The sequence below is a fragment of the Schistocerca nitens genome, chromosome 5, assembly GCF_023898315.1.
Source record: "Schistocerca nitens isolate TAMUIC-IGC-003100 chromosome 5, iqSchNite1.1, whole genome shotgun sequence".
Lineage (NCBI taxonomy): Eukaryota > Metazoa > Arthropoda > Insecta > Orthoptera > Acrididae > Schistocerca > Schistocerca nitens.
In genome coordinates, this window is record NC_064618.1 from 244,530,750 (window position 1) to 244,546,956 (window position 16,207).

Below are 16,207 nucleotides of genomic sequence, written 5' to 3' on the forward strand. Positions count from 1 at the left end.
CGCCTCTGCTCTCTTTCAGCGATTCTTGGAACAATTATTGCTCCCTGTCCCTGGGTGTATCAATTACATAGACGACATTGTTGTCACTGGCTCCACCACTGAAGAACATCTTCAAAATCTCCACACACTTTTTCATGTCTTAAGTGTAATCTTCAGAAATCACAATTTTTTCAGGCACATATCACGTACTTGGGGTTTCAACTCTCTCGGGATGGTATTCGTCCGCTTCAGCAAACTGTCGCTGTGATCGATGCCCTTCCTTGCCCTACATCTGTTAAGGAACTGCAGGCCTTCTTGCGCAAAATAGCATACTATCACAAGTTTTTCCCGTCTGCGGCTTCGGTGGTTCAGCCGTTGCATCTCCTGTTGCATAAAAACGTGACTTTTCACTGGTCCGCGTCATGCAATGCGGCTTTCCAGAAATTGAAGACTATGCTGAAACAGGCCCCGTGCCTGGCTACTTATCGACATGGCCAACATCTTGTTCTTGCCACAGACGCCTCTCAATACGGGGTCGGTGCAGTCCTTGCGCACCGGCTCGGAACAACCCATTGCTTATGTCTCCAAAACCCTCACGGATGCCCACCAAAAGTATTCTTAAATTGAAAAAGAAGCTTTGGCCATTATTTATGCTCTTCATAAGTTTGGTTTTTTTCTCTATGGCTCAAAATTTCATCTTGTTACAGATCACAAACCACCTGTTTCCTTGTTTCATCCATCAACGTCACTTCCCGACAAGGCTGCACACCGCCTCCAGTGTTGGGCTCTTTACTTGTCTCGTTTCAATTATGAGATTCATTTCCGGCCAACGGCTCAACATGCAAATGCTGATGCTCTGTCTCGCCTTCCCATGGGTCCTGATCAGGCATTCGATAGGGACGAACTTTTGTGTTTCCACTTGGATGCTGCCGAGCAGCAGGTTGTGGACGGGTTCCCCATCACTGGGGACAGGCTGGCGGCTGCTACGAGTTCTGACCCTACCCTCTCTCGGGTTTTACGCTGTATTCAGAAGGGTTCGCCAGATCGCCCGTCCGCTAAGACTTCCGATCCGTTGCGGAACTACTACGCTTTGTGCTACCGCCTCACGGCTAGGGATGGTGTTATCCTTCTCTCCACTGACAATGCTTCGCCGCGTGTCGTGGTACCTGCGTCTTTGCGTGCTTCGGTCTTGCGCCTCCTTCACCAAGGGCACTGGGGTGTGTCTCGCACAAAATCTCTGGCGCGCCGTCATGTGTACTGGCCTGGTATCGACTCTGAAATAGCACACATGGTCGCTGCCTGTGGCCCTTGTGCGTCACAGGCCGCTGCCCCGAAGTCATCTTTGTCACCGTGGCCTTCACCTGAGAAGCCCTGGGAGCGCATTCATGCTGACTTTGCGGGACCCTTTTTAGGTACTTATTGGCTCCTCGTAATTGACGCCTACTCTAACTTTCCTTTCATTGTCCGTTGCACGTCGCCTACCACCGCGGCAACCACCAGTGCTCTCGCCCGCATTTTATCTTTGGAAGGCCTCCCCTCTACTCTTGTTACTGATAATGGTCCGCAATTTGCCTCTTCCGAATTTATCGGATTTTTGTGCTCTTCATGGCGTTATGCATGTCGCGGCCCCGCCGTTCCATCCACAATCAAACGGTGAGGCTGAACGACTGGTCCGCACATTTAAGGTTCAGATTCGGAAACTTCTAACTTCTTCTGTTGCTGATGATGCGCTTCTCCAGTTTCTGGCGTCTCACCGTTTCACCCCCATGGGCGACCACAGCCCGGCTGAGCTCTTACATGGCCGACAGCCCCGCACGCTACTTCATCTTCTGCGGCCTCCCACCTCACGGCCGCGGGTGCCTTCCTTTGGCCGGTTCACCGCCGACGACCTCGTCTGGGTACGGGGATATGGCAGGCGGCCAAAATGGAGCCCGGGCCGCATCTTAAGACACCGTGGCCGACACCTGTATGAAATCCAGACGGACACGGGTGTTTCAGTGCTTCATTCGGACCAGCTTCGGCCTTGTGTGCCAGCAACGCCTGTTCGGAATGCCGCTACACCACTTTTGGCCCTACCTGACACTCGGGATCTTGGCATCTCTTAATACTCACAACGCAGCCCTCTCACCGTCATCGCGATGCCAGTACAAGAACGGACGCCACCAAGAGACGTGCCCATGCAGGAACCGGATGACCATCCTCTGTCAGAGCAAATCTACTCGCCTCCTCCTCCAACGGACGCCGACACATCGCCCATGTCTCCTGTCATATCAACTGGACTTGCCGCAACGGGCAGATTGGTGCAGGGGTCCCCAGCAGATTCGACCCCCTCGTCTCCTGTCATCTCGACCCGTTATCATCGGGGACACTTCCGTCCGTACGGGAAGCCTCCTCATCGAGACTTTACGGCCTATGGACATTAGCCATCTCCGGGACATCTCCGGGACATCTCCATCAAGACCAGTGCAACAATTTCAAAGGGGGGAAAAGTGTTGTGACTCGCCGATCATTCAAAGCGCCACCGCGCAATTACGAGCGTCCTCTACGTGCGGCGCTGTCTGCCAGCCATGCAGCAGCTGCGCCACCTAAGCGGCCGCTAGACTGGGACTCAGTGCTCATTCGAATGCTAACGTGTACACATGTCTTGCTTGTCAACTTACTCTGTGACTTATGTGTGTTGTGTCGTTATGAAATATATTTGTTAAACTTGACGTTATAACACAAATCAGTCCTGTTGTCATACCCAACAGCTCATCACATCATTTCCGGGAGTTGGAGAAGTGCACATCCACAGAACTATTGCTTTCACCAACCTTTCTCTAGGTTATCTACTGACACATCGGTGCCAAGCTGGCTGCCACAAACAGAAGTAAGTCTTAAACAGAAGTAAGTCTTGTCACCGACGTATTCGACATCCCAGTTAACTCTGGAATGACAGTGTGCAATTCTCTGTTGTCTACTGTGTTGTACAGCAGTTAAGGAGACGTGGCAACTTGATATCTAAGTCCGGCTTCCATTACACTGCTCCCAGCATTTCTTGGTGACACACTGCCTGTTCACGTCTGCCCAGATTTCAGCTGTTGTAATTTGTAGGAGCCAACAGAACATTGCCCACTATCTTCCCCTGGAGTAGTCCTTCTGCAGAGAGTCACGCTACTCTACTTGCCACACTGCTGTTCTGTGTTCATACCATTACCACTAACTCTGCAGTCACTGCACTACAGCCTTCTGTCCTAGTGGTCTGCTTGTGTGATGCTCCCATGGCCCTCATGCCAATGATTAAACCTTTCTCCAAGTCTGGAAGATGGCGAGAAACTGTTTATGGACATCATCTTGGATTACTTGGTTACTGTTCCATCTGAGAAGTTCTGTAACATTATACACATTCAATAGCCATCAATTACTCACACAATCCTTCATCTATAAGAATTACGTCTTTCTCTACTAAGCTCATACGAGGATGAAATTTTAAACAGCACATCCCACAGGAATGAAAATACTGGAATACTTGTTTGGTAGTGTTCAGTCAAGGTGTTCATGACATAATACAGGATGATCAATCTTTAACGCAACCAGCTGGCAGGGATTATTTTACCCCACCACCAGCCAGCCGGCAGTGGCACTGGCGAGGAGTATATTTCCCCTCCGCTGTGAGACCTTTGCTTGTGCAGAATTGTCATGCAGATAGGACATGTTTGCTATGCGATACAATACAGTGTAGTGAGTGGAAGTGTTTAAAGTGAAATAGCGAAATACAAATATTCTATTCGCCAAGGAGTATTCGTGTATGATTTGTATGTGTGTACGGGATCAGCGTGTGCCTTAAAGAGATTATTTCAACATGAATTTCCTGACAGTCAAGTTCCTAATTGGAGCACAATTCAATGACTGATAAATAACTTCCTTAAAACTGAGAGTATTCTTGAAAGGAAACACAGACAACTATGAACAATAGTGGCAGAAGAAACTCTGGATAACACTGGGCACACTCTGAAAAGGACTCTTAAAAAATCAGTTCGACATCTCTCAGCAATTGGGAACTTCCTATGGTTCTGTTCAAACATCTACAAAGTTACTCAAGTCACAGACCTACAAAATAACAGCAGTGCAAACTTAAATTGTGTGACCCTGCAAGAAGGTTGCAGTTTTGTAAATGGATTCTGAACAGAGTGCATGACATAAAATTTACCCTGACCTAATTTTCTTTTCTAGATGGAGCAGTTAACAGCTGAGTTTATATGATAAACTCAAACTACCAAAACGGAAGACAATAATTTAGTCTTCTATTAGTGAAAGAATGCTGTACCATTTCTGTCCATTGTCTGGCAAGCCCACATTGTAGCATGAGCATTAATAAATGTTCTGTCACATATCATTTCACATGACTGAACTTTAAGGTGACAAAATTGTAAACGAGCCCCTAGTAATTTTATGCTTGCTACTTTGAACTAGATTGGTGGCTGCACCACTAGAATAGCACTTGGATGGCATTAAAAAAAGAATAATAATAATAATAATCATAATAATTCTTTTGTCAACCCCCCCCCCCCCCGCCCCACACACCCACACCAATCCAACGAATCTACTTCCATTATACCTAATCTTTGTGAAATTTGGGCTTACCAGGACAAAGGGAAGGGGTGAAAGATTCCCCTGGACCTCCAAAATCAGAAAATCCAGAAAAAATAAAATAATCATCAACTTGGCCAAATATTAGATACGTGTGATAAATTAATTCATTACCTAATGTATATATTTACTTAAATTTCTGTAACTGAATGTGTTCTTATTTCGCAAATCTTCAGCGACCGTTCTCTTTCTTTCATGTATGATTGTATTTCCGAGTATTTTATGAATGATTTTTTTAGTAGTAGATTATGTTGTGTACGTCACTGCTCATATGACAGCACGTTATGCTCATAAAATTAATCTGAGATGTTCAAGCTATTTTAGGAGCTCGTTACTTTCGAGCAGTTGTTGCAAAGCCCACTTGGAAATGGCCTGAGGCCAAAATTGTACCATTGTCCATGAAATAAAGAGGAAGGCAGCTGAAGGCTTTAAGAAATCTTCCTAAAATTCATCACAGCTGTGGCCCCTATCGCATTGAAAATTATACTACAATGATCCAGAGACAAGTAGCAAGGGTGCAGAATTAATGCCCCCCTCCCCAAAAAAAATAAATAAATAAATAAATAAATAAAAATAAAAAATAAAATAAAAATCTAGTTTTTAGCCCAACCCAACACAAACCACCCTAGTAGTCTTTCACTTTTCAGGGAAGATAGCAGTCATAGCAAGTACAAAGTGTTCAGTTTATTTATGTCAGATAATATATTTGCTTGGATATTATTCACATTAAATAACTGTAAGTAAATTGCCACCTGACAAATGTCAATTATTTTCTTTTTTACAGGGAAAAACAGATTCTGATACAGGAGCTGAGAAACTGAATACCAAAATTAGAAGCTTCGTATCAACAACAGAGATGACCACAAAAATAGGCTGAAAGATAGTCTGAACTTAAAAAGTAAGGGAGATTTTTACACCCCCCATCCCCCTCCACAATCTTTAGGACATATTACACGCTCGAACCTTGAAAATCATTACTACTAAAGAAGACACTAAGTAGTTGATTTCCATTGTTTATGCTTGGAATCAATCACTAGTATCTGAGTGAGCACAAAATTAAATTCAAGAGGTTGATAAATCATGTACTTATGGTATGTAAATGCATTTGAAAATATAATAAAAGAAAAATCTACTAGCATTCAACACTGGTAATTTTAAACATATGTTGGTTATGTAACTTACTATGGTTTGGCTGTACAGTCTTCAGGAAAAGGGGGGGAGGGAGTGGGTGGTGAAAGGGAAATTTTCAAATTAAATGTGATCTCTCTCGTTCAAGGACATTCTCCTGCAGTATCTCTTTTCTACTCTGCGGATACCCACCATGAAATGTAGATGGTAAAAACTGTTTACTATTGAAAATGTTTATATTTGTGATATATATGCATTATGACCACAAAGAGAATGTGATTTGCTACATTTGTCTTGCTTTTTCACTGTGTACATCAAATCACTTCTGAAGCCCTTGTGCCCCTTCTGAGGCCAAAGCATCATATTTGGACTTCAGAATTGTTTCAAACCTTTACAAATATAAAGCTGTCACTTTTGATATCTCACACGTGTCTTTATGAAAACTGAAAATCATTTATGATAGCTGTCACTTTAACCATCTTTGATCCTAATTAATCAACTTAATCAAAACCAGAAATAGTTAATGTATTAAATAATGAGCAGAATCATCAGTTGAAAAATTCAAATAGGAGTCTATCATATTCCATAAATTATCAATAATGTGACTGTGTAAATTGTTTCTAATAAAAAGAAGAGTATTTTCTACCAAATTTGCTATGCATTAGAAGGCCCTTATGGCAGGTCCTTCACAATGGTATGAAATGAAGATTTCATCAACATTCTACAAATAGTAATGAAACTGAAAGTTATAAATGATCTGGCTGTGAGAGATGTCAAGCTGAACAGAGGAAGGGGGGGGGGGGGGGGGCAAAACATGTTTCAAGCTGTGTCTGAGAATCTAAGTTTCCAGCAAATAAGAAGGGACTTTCTCAAAAAATAAGAATTTTTAACAGAAAATATGATTTTTTTGTCACATTGGTCTCACAACCAATGGACTTAGTACCTTTATACAGCAGTATTAATGTTTCAACTGAAAACAATTAAGTTACTGGCAAATCAGCTACTTCTGAACAATGTTTTCTGAGATATAAAATTAATGCGATCTTTACAAAAATTTTTTGTTGCTTATTTTTCTTATGTACAGGCCGTTTGTTACTGAGCTCAAATTGCACACAAATCATTTTCTTGTGCAACAGAACCCAACTATTGGGGTAGCACAAAGAAAAACCTCAGACTGTAAGTAATGTACCACACACAATATGGTTACTTACTGGAATGATACAGTTTCATGAATGAATATGATGTGCCACCCTCCCCCTCAAATCCCATCTTCTCAAATTATGTAGTATCTGGAGACTAAACTCGCAGTTATCCTAAGCTATGTCTTTGCAATTGATGGATAAACAGTACACATTGCATGGAGAAGGTTTTCTGGATAAGGTCTGGTATTCCATTAACAATAAGTTTCCTTCATGCAGCTGATGACTCACTGTTGAATTAGTGTCGAGAAATTTGCATCCAGTTGGCACTGGACACACTGAAATATTAAAGGTGGAAGAAGCTTGCATAAATAGTGTTACTTTGAGCAAGAATGTCATTCCTTATGTGCTTTGAACTAACCATGAGTTATAATTATTGGTCCCATATGCTGTGTGACTGGTGAATACAAGCATGACTGCAGTCTCTGGCAATTGATGCCACACTGCTGTATGGCCTCAGTTGCCTGTTGTGTGTGTTTTGTCTATTATTGATAAAGGCCTTGTTGGCCGAAAGCTTGTTTATGACAGTCTTTTTGTTGTGCCTATCTGCAAGTAAGCATCTCCGCTATATGGTGAGTAGCAATTTTCCTTTTCATAATATTGTTGCATTCCACACTGGATTTTCCATTGTATTTTGGCTTTCAGAGGTTGCTCAAATTCACAAGATCTGTTTTGGTGTGTGTGTGTGTGTGTGTGTGTGTGTGTGTGTGTGTGTGTGTGTGTCTAACAGAAAAACCCCACTGGAAAAATTTTACACAATTTCTGAAGAATGCATGAGAACAAGACTTCAGTTCAAAGGCGGAGAGTGGTAAATTGTGGGCACCACAGTTCACCTGTCTGACAAGTGCATGCAATTTGGGTGACTGTATACAAAATGTGTTGTTGTTGTTGTTGTTGGTGGTGGTGGTGGTGGTGGTGGTGGTGTGGTCTTCAGTCAAGAGACTGGTTTGATGAAGCTCTCTATGCTACTCTACCTTATGCAAGCTTCTTCATCTCCAAGTAAATACTGCAACCTAAATCCTTCTGAATCTGTTTAGTGTATTCATGCCTTGGTCTCCTTCTATGGTTTTTACCCTCCGCACTTCCCCCTAACACTAAATTTCCAATACTAAATTGATGATATCTTGATGCTTCAGAATGTGTTCTACCAACCAATCACTTCTTCTAGTCAAGTTGTGCCACAAATTCCTCTTCACCCCAATTCCATTCAGTACCTCCTCATTAGCTATGTGATCTACCCATCTAATCTGCAGCATTCTTCTGTAGCACCACATTTCCAAAGCTTCTATTCTCTTCTTCTCTAAACTATTTATCATCCATGTTTCACTTCCATACATGGCTACACTCTGTACAAATACTTTCAGAAAAGACTTCCTGATACTTAAATCTATACTCAATGTTAACAAATTTCTTGTCTTCAGAAAAGCTTTCCTTGTCATTGCCAGTCTACATTTCATACCCTCTCTACTTCGACCATCATCAGTTATTTTGCTCCCCAAATAGCAAAACTCCTTTAGTACATTAAGAGTCTCATTTCCTAATCTAATTCCCTCAGCATCACCTGATTGAATTTAACTAAATTCCATTATCCTCATTTTGCTTTTGTTTGTGTTCATCTTATATCCTCCTTTCAAGACACTGTCCATTCCGTTCAACTGCTCTTCCAAGTCCTTTGCTGTCTCTGACAGAATTACAATGTCATCGGCGAACCTCAAAGTTTTTACTTCTTCTCCATGAATTTTAATACCTACTCCAAATTTTTCTTTTGTTTCCTTTACTGCTTGCTCAATATACAGATTGAATAACATCGGGGAGAGGCTACAACCCTGTCTCACTCCTTTCCCAACCACTGCTTCCCTTTCATGCCCCTTGACTCTTATAACTGCCATCTGGTTTCTGTACAAATTGTAAATAGCCTTTCGCTCCCTGTATTTTACCTCTGCCACCTTCAGAATTTGAAAGAGAGTATTCCAGTTAACGTTGTCAAAAGCTTTCTCTAAGTCTGCAAATGCTAGAAACGTAGGTTTGCCTTTTCTTAATCTTTCTTCTAAGATAAGTCGTAAGGTTAGTATTGCCTCACATCTTCCAACATTTCTACAGAATCCAAACTGATGTTCCCCTTGGTTGGCTTTTACCAGTTTTTCCATTCATCTGTAAAGAATTCGTGTTAGTATTTTGCATCCATGACTTACTAAACTGATAGTTCTGTAACTTTCACACCTGTCAGCACTTGAATTCTTTGGGATTGGAATTACTATATTCTTCTTGAAGTCTGAGGGTATTTTTGTCTGTCTCATACATCTTGCTCACCAGATGGTAGAGTTTTGTCGGGGATGACTATCCCAAGGCTATCAGTAGTTCTAATGAAATGTTGTCTACTCCCGGGGCCTTGTTTCGACTTAGGTCTTTCAGTGTTCAAATTTTTCACTCAGTGTCATATCTCCCCATCTCATCTTCATCTATGTCCTGTTCCATTTCAATATTATTGCCCTCAAGTACATTGCCCTTATATAGACCCTCTAAATACTCCTTCCACCATTCTGCCTTCCCTTCTTTGCTTAGAACTGGTTTTTCATCTGAGCTCTTGATATTCACACAGGTGGTTCTCTTTTCTCCAAAGGTCTCTAAAATTTTCCTGTAGGTTATGTCTACCTAACCCCTAGTGATATATGCCTCTACATGCTTCCTGTCAATACCATTTTTGAGAAGTTTGTATTCCTTTTTGCCTGCTTCATTCACTGCATTTTTATATTTTCTCCTTTCATCAATTCAATTCAATATCTCTTCTGTTACCCAATGATTTCTTCTAGCCCTTACCTTTTTACCTACTTGATCCTCTGCTGCCTTCACTATTTCATATCTCAAAGCAAATGTGAAGAACAACAAACATCCGGCATTTGGAGTTCCTACAAAACTAGTGCATCTCAGTTTCTAAACCAATTCCACATGACCCCATCAGTTGTCTAATACCAAAAGCATCTATAGGACATAAAGTTGATGAAGAGACAGAAGAAGAAAGTTCTCTCTCATCTTCCAGCAACATATCATCACATGACTACCAATCTGGAGAAGGTATTCATTTAATGAATAATGGTGATCTTTGGCCTTGGCATTAACAAAAGGTTAAGTTGAACTGCTCGGTTCATGCTGCAAATGATTTAATTTGCTTGCATCAGGTACAATAACTCCACATTTTCGCCACAAACACAAAGAACTTGTGAAATTCTATTCAGTGAGTGGCACTATTTACTACTGCAAGAGTGTTCAACATTTTCTCATGTCAACCTCAAGTTGGAACACACTACTGAAGCATGGCGATTGTTCGACTCATATAAAATAAGTTTCAAAGCAGTATTATTAGACAATGGAAACAAAAATATGCATCAGTACCAGTTGGATATTCTACCCATCCTGAAAGAACATACAAAAATATGCCACTACTTCTTGAAAAAATATGGTGTCACAAACATAAATAAAAAATATGACCACAGTATTATTTATAAAACAAACTATTTAATTTATTTTAATGCTTAGCCATGCACGTTTGAGACTACCTGACTCTCATAATAACGGAAGTTAAAATTAGTAGTTGTGAACTTGCCTTTAGTTGTTGATGAAGCTGGCATGGAAACAACAACAAATTTATCTTCATCTCCTGATTCTGAAGTAACTGATATGGTGTGTGAAACAATACTCATATTATCGGATTCAGAATCACTCTCATATTCAGGATTTTTCTTATTCTCATTACTGTTCATGATATTAGAAGATACAGTTTCACACTTTGGCAATGAAGCAGACTCAAATATTTCATCACATTTTGATCGAACTGTAAGGTCAACTGCATGATCATTCCTGGATTTATTATCAAAGTTTTCAAGAAAATTGTCTGTTGCAGGGCCTATAACAAAAAATATTAGGAGTTATTAACAAAAGTAATATACAGTACTACAGATCATCAGAACAGTCAGCTTACCGCTATCACATCCACTGTAAATATTCTGAGGTTCATCAATTGGGTCAACAATAATAGCACAGCTTATCCAGTGCCCAAATCGAACACCCATATGGTAGAAGTGCCAGTAAGATTCAAAAGTTCCAGCAAATTCTGCAAGCAAAATTGGTTACGTTCAATTTTAATACAGTGTCCTGAATTTGATTCAAGTTACAGTGATAACTTGTGTGTAGTGGAGAGCCTTATCCATTTTTATTGCTACTTTCCTTGAGTATAATACATTTAGCAATTTCTTTACTCTTAGTTGCATTCACAACTTTACAAAAGCTAAAATAAGGCAACAGTATAGGTCAGCTATTATCACAGTAACAAGAGATCAAATTCACATCAACCAGATTTTGTAAAATCAGCACAGTGAAATACAAGCCACAATCACTTTAATTTGATCACTTTAATTTCTTTATTTTTATTTTGTATTTCATATGAAACTGAAATGCACAGATGTGGAATGACGGGTTATTAAAAGATGAAATTACACTGATGAGTTCAGAAAGACATACAACAAAAACTTCTGAATAGTCACATATTACTAATATATTTAAAAAGGAATACTGTGTTTCCTCTATTGTAGGCCACAAATTAAATTATTACACTATTGCAATTTCCTGTCACTGTCAGAAGAAGAGTGGTCTCTATACCTATGTAACAAAGATTCCAAACACAAGATTTATTGCCAAGATCGCAGTTGGTATATATCCTGATTACTAGTTTCAATGAAGTTAAGATTGCCATCTTCAGATCATTGGATACATGAATAATAAAGCCCCTATGTGTGGCACATTGCCATCTGTCCAATGAAAACATGTTGGTAAACTCACAGAAAAGACACTCCCATGTAACAATAAGTACATTAAATAAAAGACATAATTGTACCAGCTAGGCGCAGAGGTGTCAGAAACATCAGTTGGAGGTCATCCACTGACAGATACAGCACATCCACTGACTGCAGTGGATGTGCTCTGTCTGATGCATTTGAAACTTCAGTATCCTGCTACCAGTGTGTGTGTGTGAGTCTGAGAGCGCCAAGTGCAGTGTCACCGCATGTGTGTGTACCAAAATCAACCACCAACTGTGTAAGTGAGGGCCGGCCACTAAAGGCCACAGGTAGGAGCGTGCACACTGCACCGTCTCCACCACACCGTCTACTGGCGGACTGTATGTATACAAGAGTGGAGAAGCAATGACTGACTCTCCGTATGTTCTAGTTTGTAAGCCTCACATCAGTTGTCCCGTGTGGAGTCACAAGAGACTTCAGAGGCTTATGAATAAAGCCATATTTGTGTTACTTGGATCGGTTTCATGTATTGCTTGGTTACTACATGACTGGCGACAAGTTTGAAAAGGTTTCTTTGTGTGCAATTTTCCAGTGAGGTTTCATGAGGTTGATCATTATGGTTGCTGTGCTACCAGCCCTGACTGAACAGCTTACTTCAGCTGTGACCACTTTGCTGGTTTCCATTAATAGACTGGGTACTGTTGCACCGGTCCATTGCACTTTTCCTCTATATGATGATTCAGCCGAGGACTGGGAAGCTTACGAAAAAAGACATACACAGCATTTTTTGGCTTTAAGTGTGACAGATTCGAATTTGTGCAAAGTCTTCTTCTTCTTCTTCCTCCCTTGGATTCCACCTTAGGTATATCAATTACTGTGTCAGCTTGCCCCTTTACAAGAACTGGCACCTCTTACTTTTGATCAAATGTGCAGTTTATTGTCCAACTACCATAGCAAACAAACACGTCACAATGGAATGAACTGAACTGTACCGATGCCATAAGAAACCTAACCAGTCATCAGTCACACTGGGTTTGGGCAGACAAACTTCATGGCCTTAGCCGTATGTGTCAATTTGTGGCTGATGCCCATTATGCAGACTCTACGGTGTGTGACGCAACTATCTGTTTAGCTACGGACAAGGAAGCTTGCCAGAACTCTTTACTCTATGAAGTTGGCAGGGCAGAAGTTTTGCAAACAGCACCATCTTTTGAAGAGATAGCTTGCACGAGGAAGCAGCAGTAGCAGCAGTAAACATCCAGGCCCACTTCTGAGCTGACCAAGGTCGGCCCAAACAGCTATAACAGCCACAGTGCCGGCATCAGCGTTCTCTGTTTCTGTCTTGTCCTTTCTGTTTTGTCCAGCACAAACGTTCAGCATGCCTTAAGTGCTGGGCTACTTGTAATGCTTAGCAGATGAAAGGCCACATCGTCTCTGTGTGTCGTTCTTTGAAGATTGCTCAACATATGGACATGGACGTAAATCACATGACTCCAATGCTTGTGACTTCTTCCAAGTTATTTACCGAGTTAAGTGCTTTTTGCCACGTGCTCTGGCTACAGGTTGACACAGGTGCTGTGGTGATGTTATTGAATTCTCAAACCTGTGTGAGTTTACGCTCGCCGCCATTAATGCCGGTCATGCAAAAGCTGGTCAGTTATAACAACAAGAATGCTGTGTTACTGGGACAAAATACATCAACTGCCTCTTGTATGTCAGTGGTTTCTTCCATTACATTTTTGTTGGGTGCTGATTCTAGTGCTGAGAACTTTTTCAGGATGGGCAAATTTCGGGATTTGGATTTTCTATCACCGACGCAATTCAGCTTGTGTCCGATCAGGTACCACATTATCAACTGGACACATTGTGTGAGGAGTTTTTGGACTTGTTTTCGGAAGGTATAGGGTGTGCTACGAATTTTTCTTCTCATATTTTTTTGAAATCCACAGCTCAACCTCACTTTTGTCATGGACATCCTATTCCTGTAACCCTGAAAGTTCAAGTGAAAGCAGAATTAGACAGACTTCTGTCTCTAAGAGGTAATGCAACCTGTTATGGCTAGGGAATGGTCATCTCTGCTGGTTGTAGTTCGGAAGCTGTTGGGGAAAATTCGTTTTTGTGGTGACTTCAGCAATACTATCAAAATGCAGTCAACTGTGGATCCGTACCCTCTCCCATGCCAGGAAGAACTGTTGGCAAAAATACTGGGTGGCCAATAATTTTCTAAAATTAATTTGTCTGAAGTGTACCTGCAGGTTCCTGTGGACGAAGGGTCTCTGAGAGTTCTGGTTTTTAATACTCCTTTTGGTCTCTTCAATATTTGCACCTTCATTTTAGTGTGACTAGTGCTACTGCTATTTTCCTACGATTTTTAGAGTAATGGACTATGCCTCCCCAGGTTGCATCAATTCTCTTGATGATACCGATGTCACCGGCTGCAGTGCTGCCCATCACTTGAGAAATTTGCGCACTTTGTTTTCTGTCTTGCAGTCTGCAGACTTACAGTGAAGCCTCACTAAATCTGTTTTTTCAACCTTATATTGTTTATCTGGGGTTCAAGGTCACGCAGTATGGGGTTCATCCTCTGCCAGACCACATCTCCACTGTTATGTCTATGCGTCGCACCTCGTCTACAAAGGAGCTTCAGGCCTTCCTAGGGAAGATGGCCAACTACCATAAATTACTGCTGGGGGCAACTGCAATGCCTTGTTATGCAAGACTGTACAATTCTGCTGGAGTCTGGATTGCAAACGTGGTTTTCAGATGTTGAAAGCTTTTCAACTGTTGAAATACAGACTACTCTTGGCCCACTGTTTAACTATGTTCTCTCCAGAACAGCAAATAGTTTTGCCAACCCACCATTAAATCTCTCACTCTACGGCATTACTGTCAGGTGGAAAAAGAGATTTCTTGATTTTTTTTTATGTTTCCAAGTTTAACCTTATTACTGACCATAAACCCATGGTTTCCTTGTTTAACCCTCACACTTCCTTGTGTTGTCAGGCAGCACACTGTCTACAACAAAGGGCGCTGTTCTTGTCTCGTTACAATTACGAAATCCATTTTCAACCTATGTCTAAACATGCCAATGCAGACACCTCATCCCGCCTTCCTGTGTGTTCTGTTCCTGACTTTGATCATGAAGAATCACTCTGGCGCATAACAGCTGCCATTGCTGCTGACCCAGTTCTTCGCCAGGTGATTCATTTTGTTTAACAGGACTGCCTGATAAATTTCCAGGTCAGGCTTTGGACCCACTGCACAACTATTTTTCCTTACAGTATTGCCTATATTTTAGATGGTGTTTTGCTGTTGTCCAAAGAAGACCTCCCTCCCAGAGTGGTCATTCCTGACACATTATGACGTGAGGTTCTACACCTTCTCCACCACAGCCATTGGGGAGTTTTGTATACTAAACTGTTAGCTAGGAGACATGTTTTTTGGCCACAAATTTATAGAGAAATTGTCTGTTTTTCCATGGCTTCTGGGCAATGTGCTTCAGAACAGGAAGCTCCCTGGGCATCTCTGTCTCCCTAGCCTCCTCCGCACCAGCCATGGGATTGCAATCACACAGACTTAGCGGGTCCCTTCCTGAATTCCTATTGGCTCTTGGTTGTGGATGCATCTTCCCAGTTTCCTTACATTCTCAGGTGAGCTTCGACATCGGCTGAGGTCACAATTCATACACTTTTGGGGATTTTTCCTATTGAAGGGTTCCTTTGTACCTTAGTTTCTGATAATGAGCCCCAGTTTATCTCTCGTACCTTTCAACTCTTTTGTTCCCATCATAGCATTCATCATGTTATGGCTGTAACATCCCACCCTCAATCAAATGGCAAAGTACAGCAACTAATGTGTACGTTCAAGCTCCAAATGAAAATTTTGTTGTGGATTCTTTGAAGGACAATGCCCTTCTCCGTTTTATGAGCACCTATCGCTTCACACCTATGGGGAAGCGGATTCCAACTGAGTTGCTTCATGGCCGACCGTCACATACACTCCTCCACTTTCTGTGACCAGCACTACACCTCCAGCAGTCGGGTTCGTCCCACCACTTCAAGCTGGAATCGCTGGTGTGGGCATAAGGGTTTGGTCAACAGCTCTAGCAGATACTGGCCACTGTTGTCCACTACCAAGGGCACCATCTTTGTGATGTCCATAAGGCCGACAGGCCGACGGTGTGCCATTTTGATCAGTTGCGTCCCCACTTGCCGCCAGAAGCTACCGTTTCATGGGTGCAGCCCATGTCACCACAGCCTGCCCTGCCCTGCCACCCACTGCCTGGAGCCTGTCATCACCTGCTGTGCACCACCACCATCCCATTGGCTGTCTCCTACATGTATGTTGCCTGGGGTTCCAGCTTTCCTGCACAAGGCGCCGGTCTGTCTCCGGCCTCGAGTCCACTGCTGCACCCTGCTGTTCCAATTGGGCCACCTCCACTGGATCCCTCGTCACCATCGCCTGAGACATTATTGCTGGTGG

General features: G+C 42.1%; 1 protein-coding gene across 4 annotated transcripts in view; it reads right to left on the reverse strand.

The window, feature by feature from the left end:
• LOC126260954 (uncharacterized) overlaps positions 1-16,207 on the reverse strand; it is a 190,809-nt gene that overhangs the window by 71,067 nt on the left and 103,535 nt on the right. For all 4 annotated transcript variants that reach the window (XM_049958470.1, XM_049958469.1, XM_049958467.1 and 1 more), the window contains exons 9-10: positions 10,912-11,043; positions 10,537-10,836 (exon numbers count right to left, since the gene is read on the reverse strand). In XM_049958470.1, coding sequence (XP_049814427.1) covers positions 10,537-10,836; positions 10,912-11,043 — 432 coding nt within the window. The remainder of the gene's footprint in view (positions 1-10,536; positions 10,837-10,911; positions 11,044-16,207) is intronic.